The following is a 14,256-nucleotide window of genomic DNA, read 5'->3' as shown; positions in this document are numbered from 1 at the left end:
CCTACCTAAGGGCAGGTTTCTCAAGCAGATACTAAAATACTGTCCACTGAAAAGGTAAAATTTCTGGAGATTCCTCACAGTTAGGGAACGTCTGGCTATTTCCCCAACCAACATTTTTGTGTTTGATTTTCTTTCCCCTCAAGTAATGCCTGTTAGCATGAAAATTATTGCATTGCTGATTTTCTCTTTCCCAGCTGGAAAACAATTGGGAAGAGTATGGTTCAAATCATATATATGTAAATCCCATCTACTGCTGTATATCACAGACAAAAGCCCATACCAGGCAACACAACTTAAGCCATCGCACTGTGAGTTTTATTAATCTACCTATGACAGCAGAGAATTGGCAAATCTGCCACTTGGCTGTGATGGGCATTTGACATGGCTGCAAAACCAATGAGGAAAAGAAATCATCTCAGTGGAACCTTCTGGATGTGAAATGGCCTTTAAATGAATTAAAGCTGTGAGAGCAGCATTTCCCATCCCTTTCCCTCTAGAGGCCACGCTGCAGTGGGCGTGCAGTTTGGCTTTCTCCTTTTGGTGTCAATGTTTTCCACAGAAGTACGTTTCTTAAAGGGACCATCAGTGCAACAGATGCCGTGCTCAGACCTGGTGCGTGAGAGGGGAGCGTGCTGGAAATGGTGGGATCTGATCCCGTCGTGGGGCCTTGGCAGTTACATTGACTGCTTGGATTTCTCTGCTGCTAGTTGTGATGCTAAAACCTCTTGGTGGAGCTGCAGTTGTGTTGTTACCTTGGGTTATCTTCTGTTGGGTGTTTGAGGTCACTTTGAGTTCTTTATTGTATATCTAAAGTAACCCACAGAAAAGTTTAGACTATTTTCTTTGGCTTTTCTCTTCATTCACCACGTTGGTTGCAGCCCCAAATTCGCAGAAAACTTTGTTTAGGCGTCAGTTCAACAAAACACTTTGGCCCAGCTCCAACTCTGGAAGAGCTTTTAGATTAATGGGAGGTTGGGAGCGTAAAGGAGAGTATGGAGTCTAAGAACTTGTTTGGGTCTGGTCTTTAATGTTTTTAAAGCAAAACCTTGTTCCTGTTCAGCAATAGTGAAAGTTAAGCATGTGCTTAAGTGTTTTGCCAAGCATGGAGGGGATGATTTATACTGGTAAAGTAGAAACTTAATAGTGTCTACTTTGCTGATCACACCTATAACCAGGATTTCGTAGAACAAGAGGTAGCTGCTGTTGTGCTCTGTAGTTCAGTTCCCAATAGGCTCTGAGACAGCCCAAACCTATAGCTGAGATGTGTGAACAGCCGTGCAGGATGAGCAAATGAAGAAAATAAGGGTTTGTGTGTGTCTAGGATGTTCCAGTGGTTTAGTTCTTGCCCACCAAAGCACCTTTGTTCTTCTGGATCCTGTTCCTATGCTCTTGTAATTTGGCACACTTTCCTCATGTCCGGGCTGGGTAACTGAGTGTGAGAAATTGTTTTGGTTTAGCTTTATGGTTTAACATTGTGGTTATGATAGATCCTCAAGGCAGACGGAAATGAGGTGGCTGTATAAAGACAGGCAAATGAATTCAAAGGCTTATGGTGAAAGCATTTTCTCCATAAATGAATTAAAACAAATCATTGGGAGTCATGGCTTTTATTTCCACAGGTCTTATAATGGTGGTGCTGTTGTGCAAGCAGGGTTGAAGTCCTTTGAGGAAGCCTGCAAGAGGTTCTTGAAAGCAAACCCTCCCTGCTCTCTGCACGCTGGATTTGAGTGTGCAGCCAGCCTCATCTAAAGTTTTTTCCCAGCTTGCTGACAGGCAGGAAGTTGGGGGATGCAGGGAGCGAGACAGCTTTCCCGTGGGCTCGATTGCCGTAGTCGAGTCTGTCCACACCTGGGAGGGCAGCAAGTCCCAGGTGGCCCTGCAGTGTCCGACCCAACATTGTACAGCTGCTACCTTTGGGTGGGGGTGGAAGAAATGCTCCATTAGGACCAGAGTAGCTCTCCAGCTGCATAGGCAGGGAGGTCTGCCGGGTCCAGGGGGCTTCCTGTTTAAATAGTTACAGAGTCTGCAGAACTGGTTAAAATGTCAAAAAAAAAATTATAGAGGGTAAAAAAAAAACCCCCAAAACGGAGCCATCCTGCCTGTATCTGTACGTGCATTGTCTAGCTGTTCGTTTGGGTTCGATCAAATGCTTGTGATTTTTCAGTTCACTTTAATGAGTTTTAGATTAGGTCTTTTGTAATGTAGAATCAGATTAAAGTTTGTGGAATTGTAGCTGCAGTTCACGAAAGGTAATGCTTTAATACATAAAAGCTAGGAGAGATCATTGTCATAAGCTGGTAGGTCCCTCTATGTAACATAGGCAAGTCATTTCACTAAGTGACTTCTGCAAGACCATGTCTTCTGGTGGGGCTAAAGCAATGTAACTGTTTATTAAAAAATAAAAAAGGTAGGTGAGGGAGAGAAAATAGTCCAGTCTTATTTCAGGCACACGGGACAGTCGGGCTATTCAGTACAGGACTTAAGGATGTATTTAACTGCTTCTTTTAAAGAGGTGGGCAATTAGACATGTGTTTTGGTGCTTTGCAGAACCAACTCCTATTCAGGCAACACCAACGGAGATCACGTGTGGCAAACTCTTTCAAGGAGTCCGTGAAGATCAGTCCTTTAACTCCACCTGTGCTGGCTTGCCATTTAGGCTGCTGTATGATGGATTGCTCACCCTGGCCTGCTGAAGATTCCCCGCGTTTCCCCTGAGCATTGTTTCATTGGCACCCGTTGGGGCACTGCCCTTGAGACCGCAAGCACCTTGCAGGACAAGGCTATTTCTAATTTTACCTGTGGTGTGCAGTGTGGATATGGCTCTTCCTAAATAGTTGAAAAAAGCAGTCACAGAAGGAAGCTTAGCAATGCCCCGTTTTGTGAGATACAAAATTTTGAATGTGTGTACATGTAAGTGTGTATGCATGTGTGTAAGGTAAGTAAAATACCTTTACATGAATAGCATTTCCTAAATTTGACATTAATCTGCATTTTTTCTCTCTGCCACATGATGGAGATAATGGTGTAAGATATATAAACAGTGCTGCATGGGTCATGCACTTCAAAGAAAGAAATTTCAACTTGGTGGTTTATAGTAGTTGTTCTGTTAATGTTGGTTTTGCACTAGCCTTGATGGAGTAATTTTCTCATAGTATCTGTGGGGTGTTTTGTTTATAGCAACATTTGGTTACTTGTTCTGTTGGGTTGGTTGGTTGGGTTTTTTCCCCCCACAAAAGGCCAATATGCAGGAATACTCTTACCAAATAATCAGGGCTATCGATGCAGCAAAACACCAAAGTTCGTATTTGGTAAAACATTCAAAAGAATTTGCTTAGCTTGTATTAACTTTCTTGGGACTTTTAAGTGGTACTTAAATGTACATGGTTTGGGCTCAGATACAGCTACTAGTAGGGTACAGAAGATACGCTTCTGTAAAAGCAGGGAATTTGCAGCAGTTCCTGCTTAAGAAGTTAAAAAGAGTACATCCTAGATCCTGCTCTGACCATGAGTCTGACTCTGTGCATCCTGCGAAGAACATGGTAGGGTCCGAATTAGTTGATCCTTGTGGCGTATGCTAGAACCCTTGCATCCACTTTCTCCTCTTTTCTCCATCTTGACCATGGGTTCTGATCCAGAAGCTATTGAAGCCACACGTGCAAAATTTCCAGAAATTTCAGTGAACTTTGGGTCAGGCCCATATGCAAAGGCAGAGATGGATTTCCCCAAGGAGATTTTTTTAGTGATGTTCAGAAATCTCCTGGTGAGAGATGTGTTTAATTTTTATAGTGAGAGGTGCTCTGTTCTATTTGTAATCATAATGTAGTACCAAGACATTTGTAACAAAACTGCTATAGGTTGACATATATCCAGGAAGGCAGAAACACATGTTTCTTCCCAGTCTGTTAAATTTTTTTGTGGCTGTTACTCTGAGGACAAGAGTTCCTATGCTGATGTCAGTACAATTACAGCTGCACTGTTGTCAAGTTTCTTTGATTGAATGGTTGCTGGATGAAGCAATACTCTCACTCCTCTGCATAGATCCACCTGCCTTGTTAATCAAACATGCTGCTTGTTTAATTCCTTGTGCTTAGGTCTTTGTATCTCCTGCAAAATTCTCATCTGAGGAACTGTTCAACTCTGTGATACTGCAAATCTGTCAGTCCAGTGTCTGCCTGTAATTTTTTTTTTCTTTGAATTTAAAAGTTTGTATTCAGAGGCTCTCCCTTGAGAGGTGCCTTTCATAAGGCATTTTTTGTAATTATACTTACATTTAAAAGATCACATGTGTGTAAATGTACATTAAAATGCCTTCAAAGTTAGCGAACTGACATGCTTCCCGGACAGCAGCACATAACCATGCGTGCGTTTGTGCACCCACGTATTAATGTAATAGTTTCTCCAAATGTTAGGGTTTTTCCTCAGAAGACTTTTTCCAGAAATGCTGTGCCTCATGCTCTAGGGTTCTGCTCCTATGTTTTTTTCATGAGAACAAAGATTAGTCCTTCATGGTCCTAAACTCAATGCATGTGCATGACTTAAAGGCATTACCTACCAATAAATAGGAGATTAGCTGCGGCTTGTGTATTTCCTGATCAGTTCAGGTTTTTTCAGATGGCTCGTTGTTATCCCGTTTCCTTTAACGATGGGACACTTTAATGAGTTTGCCATCTGACATACATCTGCTTCCTGTTAAACAATACCTTCATTCTTCTAGAGCTGCTAAACTCATCTTTATCCTACAAGATTTTTATCTGCACCTTAAAACCAGCATGTACAAATTGGTCAGCATATTCATTTTCTTGTTGAGGATTTTTTTGGTATGTTGGTTTCAAGAAGAAATAGCAAAACGGGCATCTCCTTTAGTGCTTGTTTGTTGGAGAATGGGACAACATGGATATTATTTCTCTAATTAGGGGCCAGTCAGTCCAGGTCCTGTTTGAAGTACAGTAAGATCAACTTCTGTGGCTAACATTATACAGTTTCTAATAGTTGTTCTGTCCTTCCTGCAAAGTAAGGGGCTGGTGCAAAAGGGGGGAATTTTGAAGGCTGTTAATATTATTTCTTTGAGGAAAGAGGCTTCAATAGCTCGATGATGGTCTGTCTCGTGTGTGCAAAGTTAGTGCTCTGTGATCATCAGGGTCTCTTAAATCAATCCAGCCTGCATTGAGTTTGTGCTTCTGCCTCAGTGCTTCTCTTTTCCCCATGTTTTGGGAACACGCAGTCATGCCGGATCTCTGACTGTGTCTTTCCCCTTCGCTGGTCAACATTGCCCTCTAGAAAATCTTTTTTATTTTTCTTTTCCTCTTTAATCAGAAAACCTTTTTCTAGTGGAAGGAAAACTGGATAGAATTTTCCTTGTATTTATCTGTCTCTATGTAATGTCCTCTATATGTTCCTTTTATAATGAGCGTGCAGTGCTGTTTAAAAGAAAATCCTGTTGTATGTGAAGTTCTGCTACACAGGTCCAAAGGACATCTGTGAGAATGGCTTGTAACCGAATTAAGCAACCCTGTGGGGCACATAATGTTTTGTCTTGGAAAGGAATTTACTTCCCAACATTCACATATGACAGGTGACAATGGGAAACACTTTGGGTTTTGAGCTGAGGAAACAGAGGAAGAAAAGTGCAAATATTTATTTGAGGGTTAGTGGATGCTTGAATCAGAGTAATGAGTATAATTTGGGAATTTTCTATTTCTTCCCATTTGTAGCTTGCAGTTGTCTCCTAGGTCATACAGGGTTAATGGTATTTGCTTGAAAATGAGGGAACTGCTGATTACCTCAGGTGGCTGCTGGTGCATAATCTGAAACCTTTGTTTTAATGATACTCTTGGCACTGCTGAGACCGGTGTTTCTACCACCCTAAATGCCGTTCCTTTGCCTCTGGCAGTGCTGCAAAGCCACATGTTCAACACCGAAGAGCTGTGAAAAGTTGTTTGTCGCAAATGCAACTTGATAGTTTTACCTGTGATGGCCCAGCTTCCCATGGGGTTCCACTTCTCTTTTGGCTTCATGCAGTCTTACAGGAAGGTGCTGTATGTGAACTTGGTCTTTCACTGTGTCCTTTAAGGAATGGAGCCAAGAGATCTTCTCTGGACATTGCTATACCAGTGTTGTCACACTTGCCTGAAGAGTTTTGTTTCTAATTGCATCAGTGTTTATTGACAAAGCCCTCCATCATTCATTTAACATATAAACTTGTCCATTCTTTCACCATGCTCACATCTTTCATCTCTCGGAGATGCAGGAACACGGCTGATGGCTTTGACAGTCTTTCATGCACGTTAAGATTACAAATTACCTTCGTTAGGTTCCTTGTGGAGTCTGCAATTTATCAAGGAGGATGTGGGAGGCAGTATTAATTGGAGCTTTGCAAGAAAATAAGTCTACTTCATCAGCTTTGGGGTATACCATAGATGATGGCTGTGCTGAGCTCCTCTACACCTTCTTCCTCAGTCAGTACTGTGGAAAGCTACGGGTCTTCACATTGCTGTCTATTGCTATGGCCTCTGACATGACCAGGGGAGAGGCTTACCTCGTTTCATGCTGTCTTTTCAAATCCCACCATGGGGGAAGTATATTTATAGCTGGAACATCAGTTTATCATAATCCAGATGTATTGGGAAAGCGTGTGAAGAATTTTAGGAGGACAAGACACTGAACTAGATTTACTGTGATTATTAAGGGAAACGTTTTGGTGTTAACTCCAGTGGGCTGACACGGTTGTTTTATTCTACTGTAACTTGAACCTATTTGAAAAGAACCATCTTTTATAAAGAAGCTGATAAAAAAAAAAGGGGAATGTAAAAAGGAATTAGTTAAAGGGAAGATTGTTCTCCTGAAATTTGTGGTTTATGTGTCCTTGGAAAACAGTATATTTTTTGATACTCAGAAGTGGGTTGTTAGACTTTTCTTTGTAATTACAATGGAGAAAGCACAGTTTGGCACCTGCAGCTCAGATAACTGGTGGAATACTCCTTATAAATACAGGCTTCAATGGAGATAGTGTCTCTATGAGCCTTGTCAAAGTGCATGTGAATGACAGGTGAGGTGCAAGTTTGAGAAGTACTCTGTGATGACTGCAGTACGTTCTCCCTGAAGTGAACAGATGTTCTTGCTTCTTGTGATATTCGTACTCTCAAAATCCTCTTCGTAACCGTTGCCTTTTCTCCTGTTGCTGTTAATGTAGGGAACAGTGGAGATAGGGGCGAGAGCAGTTTCTGGAATGGAGGTACAGTTTCAGGGACATTGAGAAAGCTCTTACAAGGTGAGCCTGTTCCTCCTCTGGCTGTTTTTTGCCAATCTCTCCTTCAGTATTTACTCTAACATTTGTAAAAACAGATAGCTCTTCTGGAGAGCAAAGCCCGCTGAACTGGAGACAGGGAAAACCTGAATAAACAAACATGTGCCACAGATTAGTAAGAACATCTGTAGGTTTTATATTGTTTTGAGAACACATACCACAAAGTTTTTCATTTCTTATGCTTTTCTAGTTTCTCCCCTTCTTTGTGTCTCTCTCTTTTCTTCTTCTTTTTAAATATATTGCTAATAAAGGTTGGAGGTAGAGGCACAGCTGGACTCTGCATGACATGCCACTGTTTAATTTCTAGCTCAGAGGATGAGAAGAAGAGTAGTTTTATTGTATCCTAGAAGAGAATAAAGCCACATGCAAATTCCAGCCATGGACATCTGTTTCCTCTTTGTGTGAAAGAATTCTCATATTTGGAAGGGAATCCCAGTTCTGAAGGGGCTGATGAGTTTTTGGTTTTCTGTTTTTTTTGGTTTTGTTTTTTTTTTTCCTTCTGTTTTTTCCCCCACCCCTTCTTTGCCACTCCTTCAGCATGCTCTCCTTGCTCCCTGGCAGCTGTGCTTCCTTCAGTACAATGTCAGCTTGCATCAGATATTGAATGGGTGAACTTTGAGTTACTTTAAAATGTTGTGTTGTAGTTACAAAGAGTATTATTAAGCTCCTCCTTAAATATCTTTTATTTAATTAAACAGTATTTGGTGGGAGGACTTTTGCTTTGTCATCAATCTTCAGTACTTTGTAGGCTGGTTTTTTTTAGAGGAGAGATGTGTGTATCTCTTGCTCTGGTTGTGAAGTGCAACTATTTCTAGAAGTAACTTATTAAAAATAATGTTTTAAGATCCTTCTGTATCAGGGGAATTAAGTAGATCTGTAGAAATAAGAATCTGCAACTTTCATTACGTTGTTAGGCATCAAGTGCTAAGGACTACAGGGACCAGAGTAAATGATAATTTCACTAACCTAGAAAACATTTTAGAATAATGATTTACAGCTGTCTGGGGGATTTAAACTTTTTGTGTGTGTGTGTGTGTAAGAGTTGACTCTGTTGAACAAACAGCACAGTTACATAACATTAGGCCAGACATGAGAACTGGTACTCTCTGTCTATTTTATATTAACGTCGAATGAGAGGTTGGTGGAGCTCGCCAGGGTTTCATATTTGCTGGCAGAAAGTTACCCGCATGTGTGGACCACATTTTTATTGTTGCCTTAGCCTATTTCAGGCATAAATGTCGCTGCCTGGCAGGGTGTGATTCTGTTCATTGCTGAATACCTTTTATTTTAAAAAGCAAAATATGAAAAGGAATGAAATGCTGTAAATGTTCAAATTAAGACGTGTCCCCAGACTGTGAGATTTTGTCACGTCTGTCATGGTAGAGGAATAAAGGGCAATAAGCCATCTAAAGACTTTTTCACTGTTGGATGAGTTACCCTTGCAGAGTGATTTCTTTTTGCATATATTAATCCTACTTTGGGGCGTGGGCTGTTTAGTCTGGTCTCTTAGGGAAACAAGGCTTATACAAACAGGGTGTATGCACACATGAATGCACAGGAGCCTGTGCGGCCCCTGGACATGTTGGCCACGGAAATGCGGTGGAAAGGCAAAGCCTGCAAAGATAAATAGAAGTTCCTACAAGTTTCTTGAAAATATGTGTGTGAGGGGAGAATAAAGGCGATTAAGGGGTTTGAGGGAAGGCTTGCAATAGGAACTGAACTTTCAACAGGCGCTGCAGAAGAGATGTTGAGAGGAAATGTGACGGAGGTCCCTGTCGTGGGAAGATCGCTGAACCCGGCTTGGAAATTATTTGGCTTCAAAGAATCTCATGACAAAAACCAAATCCGCAGGAAGCCAGACTCCCTTTCGTTCCAGTACCCATGAAATTGCTTGTGTGGGTTTTGTTTTTTAAATCGGGATGCTGTCAAACAGGCTCCGATGGACAACTGTAAGAAATGGAGGACATACCTTGTTAGGATCTTCTTGGCGCAGGCAAAGGTGCTGCTCTGCTTGTTTTTGTTGGTGGTGCTTCCTAGTTTGTTTGGTTTTTGCAAGCTTTCAAATTCTATTCAAGTATGACTTATGAATGTTTAGGCCCTTATCCTGCAGGTGTCTTAGAGAGGAGGGAGCCCAGCGGCTGTGCAGATCCCACTGACATACGTCCAAAGCCTTCCCAGGCACTTTGGAAGCCTGCTCTCCGCAGCGTCTTGTGGGGTGCATGGGGAAAAGTGAAACCGATAATCCCCATCCAGTTCTGGTCCCCGCTGAGCAGAACACAGAAAGCAAACGCCACTAATGCCGAAAATCAAACGGCAGTCATGAACAAATTTCCTCTTTGATTGTAATGCTTCTAGCTAGGAGATAAAAAAGGGTTTATGTCAAAAGCTTCCCTTGTCTTATTAACAGCTGCATAATTTTACCACTCATTCACGAGCATAGAAAAGCAAAACTTGGAGACTGTATTTGAAAGCTTGTTTTGTTTGGTGTACAGCTGGATACAGAGCGTTTCCTTTTCTGTCTTCTAACGAATTTGAAGCAAATGTAGTGGGTATTGTTTCTTTTTTTTTTTTTTTTTCCTATTTTTTGGCCTAGATAATAGAAGATTATGTTGCTTTTCATTTTACATTGCAAAGAAATAATGCCATTTAACTCCAATTCAACAATGATGCAGCAGCATGTGGAGATATATATATCTTCTCATAAATATATTACCACATATTACTGTCAAATAGCTGGACTTTTTCAGCCAGTATTAAAAACAAAATTTAATTGCTACAGTAGAGCTTCAAGGCCCTGATAAATAAGAGCTATGTCTGACCTTTATTGTGGGGCTTTGAGATGCCACCAGGGATATTGCTCATTGTTCAAGATGACAAACTTCCTCTGAGATTTCAGTTTGTCAGCTCAATGTACAGCAGTGACATTGATTTCTTCTCACTGCCATTTCCTGCCTGAATAGATAACAAATTTTCTGTGGCAGGTGTCTGTCAAGCTTAGTTTTGCCTGGCAGATTAACTTAATAGACTCATTTATTAATCATTAGTTGCAACATGGTGAAGCAGACAATACTCTTTAACTCTTGTGATGTTGAATGGATGTACCATTTTGGATTCCTTTGTGTAGCTTGAATTTGGGTTCAATAAGCTGTTCATGTCTCTGTAGTGAATGGTTTTAACCTGACATTACTCACCTTACAAAGAGCAAAGATTTATGTGTTAGTTAAGTGTGGATGATTTTGAGTGTCTACTACTTTTCATGGCAAAAGGTGCCTAAGTGCTTTCTGAGACTAATAAAATGATGCACGAACTGCAAAAGCAGCGTAAATAAGGGCAAAAACTAACCCGACATGCATTGTGTTTGGGGAAGAAAGATAAAAGTAGGACAAGAAAATAGATACTTGGAAGAAGATTTGAAACTGGAGCTGACCGGCTGTCAAAGTAGAGGAGATAACTGCAGACACATTTAGGAAGGGACAAAGCAGACCTGCAGATACAGCTGTAGGGCATTTCTAGCACAAGCTAGTGTGTTCATGGGGACACCTTTCTTCAAGATGTCTTGAGATAGATACTTGGGCTGGAGATAGCAAAGGCAGGGTCGGTACCAGGGGTGGATATTGGACAGGGCTTGTTAGAGTGGTGAAGGAGGAGGAAGAGTCAGAAGAACTTAGTAGAGAGATTGGAGGAGGAAGAAACTGTAAGGGAAGACGTAATCTTGGAAGATGATGTCTCTTGTTGCAAAGAATCACTCTGTTCACAGTGAAAACTGACTTATTGCATGTTAGTCCTGCATCAGCCTACAGAGCTGATGGAGATGCAAGTTTGCTCCCCCCCCCCCCCGGTGTGTTAAGAGAGTTGTTCAGGATGCATTTATCAGGGCAAAATGTGTAAAGGAGCTGAAGATGCACAGGCACTGCTGGGGACACATGGCAGCAGGAACGAGCCTAGGCAGAGATACAGGCTGTTCCTGGACAGAAGAACCTCTCGTTATAGGTGATGAGAAGAGAACTACCAAGCTTCTCCTTTGGGTTTTAGTTGGGTTGTGGTAGCTCTTCACAACCTGCTTTTAATTCTCAAGGGAGCTTGTTAATGTGGGATCACTGGGAGATGTTCAGGAACGTTTTTGCAGCTGATGCCCAACTGGTGTTGGAGCACAACTGTTTTCAGCTCAGCGTTTGTGAGTGTGTATTGCTGAAGATGTTTTTTTGCCAAGCTGTGTTCCTGGCCTTGGGAATGTGTTTCTTGAACCATCCTTATGGCTTTCTTGGCTGACCGTCAAACCAAGAATGTCCCTGCACTAGATCATACTGCTTACTGCTCTTCTAGGCCACCCTAGTAACAATACATTAACCTCTCAGCAGGGAATGTGATAAACAAAGTAAAACTGCTTTAGCGAAACCAGTCATTTAATGGCAGCGTACATAAAGTGTCCGTAAAGATTTGTAAATGTAATAAGCTGCAGTTCACTGAGTGAACAATAACTGTTCCTAATTTAGCCAGTTGAGGAACATGCCAACCTAATTTGCTTTTGTAACATTATGTTGTTTTTTTTCTCTTTTCCCACCTCTCCAGATTCCTTTCTCTCTGGTACAATTTCCCCTCTGGGAGTCCTTAAAGGTAAGTCCTCTTTAATGATAGAAATATGTTATGCATTTTGCAAAGGCTTTCCATGGTAACTTATCTAACTTGATTATCACAATTATGGGCATGTCCAAGAATCAGTAAGTATGTACCAACCTACCTGTGCATGTGAAGAACATTTGCCTGAATATCTGAAAAATGACAGGGAATATCTAACACTGATATGTGGCATGCAGTCTAAATTTCACTCCCCAACATGCCAGAAATCTTATCTTCTGCTCTAGCTTTTTTTACTGATTAAAGAGTGGGAACTGTCTTGTCTTGTGCGATTTTTTTTTTTTTATTATTTTTTTTTTATTTTTGAATTTTCATTTTTCAAGCGTTTCACTCTTCAAGGTAACAGGAAATTGTGAGCAATACAGAGAAAAGTGATTGAGCCTGGTTTTGTAGACAGGGAGAGACTCTCAGTGCATCACTGACAAGCTATTTTGATTGGCTGTGTGTACTTTATTTAAAGGTCATTTAAAGAAGGTGTCAATGGATGATGTTTGAATAGTGCAGTCTTTCAGAATGATGTGCTGTTCTCTCACTGGCTGGTTGCTTTTTTTATCATGGACAGAGTCAGGGTCTAGATTTTTGAGCACAGGGTTGGATTTGAAGACATGTAGTTTCTCCGTCCCTCTGTTTTTCCTTTAACTCACCGCAAAAGACAAAGGAAAGAGTTTTTCAGGTGCTTTGAGATCTGGGTGGGAAGCACAGAAAATTACTGCAGATCATTAAAAGCACCGCAGCAAAACATAATATTTATAGGAGAGGAGCTGGAGAGAGAGTAAATTCCTTCTTTTTAAGGGTGCTGGACTTCTGAGCAAGCTTGGCACCGAGACCCAAACTGGGCAGAGGAACTGGAAGGGTGGGAGCCGGTGATGATCTTCCTTGCCCCTTGCTGCTTCTATTTAGGGAGGAGGACTTAGATTCTCCTTGGTCCTTGTATGCTGGGTTGGGACAATAGCTTGTCCTCTCGCAGTGTGTGAGTAGCTTGGGTTGTTCTGGGGGGACAGGCCCACAGTGTGAATGTCTGCATCTAGAGGCTTCAGGGAGTCAAATATAAAGGGGAGTCCGCAGGCAGGAGGAGCATGAAATACATCAAGAGCTTTCACAGAACTGAGCTGTGTTTCGCAGAGGATTCTGTAGGTGCTTCATGAAGGTCTGGGTATCATCCCATCGCACAGGGTAGCTTTGGCTGCCTTATTAGGAATCTGTTTCCCCGCCAGCGTCTAGGAATGGCTTTCTGTAAACTCCTCTGCAGCCATACTGGCCTGACCTGCTAATCATTAGTGCAGCAGCCGTGTTTGGGAGCAAGAGGTGGCAGTGCTTAAAGAGAGAAAGTGCAGCGTCCTTGCCAAAACCACATAAAACAGCAACATCATGTAACTATTTTCAGAATGTAAAGTTGTTTTAACTAATGTCCATGTAGCTGTGACAATAAAATGTATTGTTTAGATTGCAGGCTTTAAAGAAGAGAGTTTGAATTTAGCTAGCTACAGGAGTGAGTCACTTAGATTAAACATGATGTCTCATCCTAAAGAGGTCAGTGCAGATCTGAAGAGAAACAAAACCGGGTCAGTTTGTTGCATGAACCTGTTGCAATATATTCTTCTGACTGCGGAACCAAGAGTGGAAAGCTGCAAAAATCAGCCTTGCATGCTCCAGTCACTTCGGCTCAGCACATGGAGAGACCTCAAGCTCAAGGTTTGTCACATCAAAGCCAGACAGTGAAAGCAGAATAAGTTTTGTTTATCTGAATGAAGTTCTTAAAAAAAAAAAAAAAAAAAAAATTGCCCTGACAGTACAACAAAGGACAAAAACCATTATGATCCCATCAACAGCGTGGATGTGGCCAGTAGCATCAACAGGAGTACGATTCAGGCTATGGCTTCACAGGTGCGTGAAGAGGCAGTAATTAAACAGTAGGAGTGCAGAGGACAAAAGAAAAATGGCACGAAGCCTGAACATAGAAGAGTTACTGAGATAATGTCTGAGGGACTATTCTGCACTGTATTAATGGGATTATTTGAGCAAGTAAATGCGGGAACAGATGTGTATGATGTACGCGGATCATCTCACAGAGGAGAACAGAACAAGTGCTGTGGCTGTGTCATTTTTACAACCATTAGTACAAAGTTACATAAGCTGATGGAAGATAGACTCAGTCTTAGCATTCCCCGAACAAGATATTCACCATAAAAATGAGGAAAAATGTCTTTCCACTGCAAAGGACAGTTAGCAAGGCACACAGAAGAAGGAGAGAGCTTCCTTTTCCTTCACGTATGTGCTGGCTGCAGCCAGCAGCAGGGTGTTAAGCTTAAAGGAGCCTA

The 14,256-nt window shown here is 41.6% G+C and overlaps 1 protein-coding gene across 6 annotated transcripts in view; it reads left to right on the top strand.

Annotated features, from left to right (window-relative positions):
* Positions 1-14,256, top strand: part of SLC25A26 (solute carrier family 25 member 26) — an 88,924-nt gene that overhangs the window by 50,206 nt on the left and 24,462 nt on the right. For all 6 annotated transcript variants that reach the window (XM_069811904.1, XM_069811902.1, XM_069811901.1 and 3 more), the window contains one exon: positions 11,873-11,917. In XM_069811904.1, coding sequence (XP_069668005.1) covers positions 11,873-11,917 — 45 coding nt within the window. The remainder of the gene's footprint in view (positions 1-11,872; positions 11,918-14,256) is intronic.

The sequence above is a fragment of the Haliaeetus albicilla genome, chromosome 24 (assembly GCF_947461875.1).
Source record: "Haliaeetus albicilla chromosome 24, bHalAlb1.1, whole genome shotgun sequence".
Lineage (NCBI taxonomy): Eukaryota > Metazoa > Chordata > Aves > Accipitriformes > Accipitridae > Haliaeetus > Haliaeetus albicilla.
Note: the sequence above shows the minus strand (reverse complement) of the source record. Positions and strands in the feature narration are given on the sequence as shown.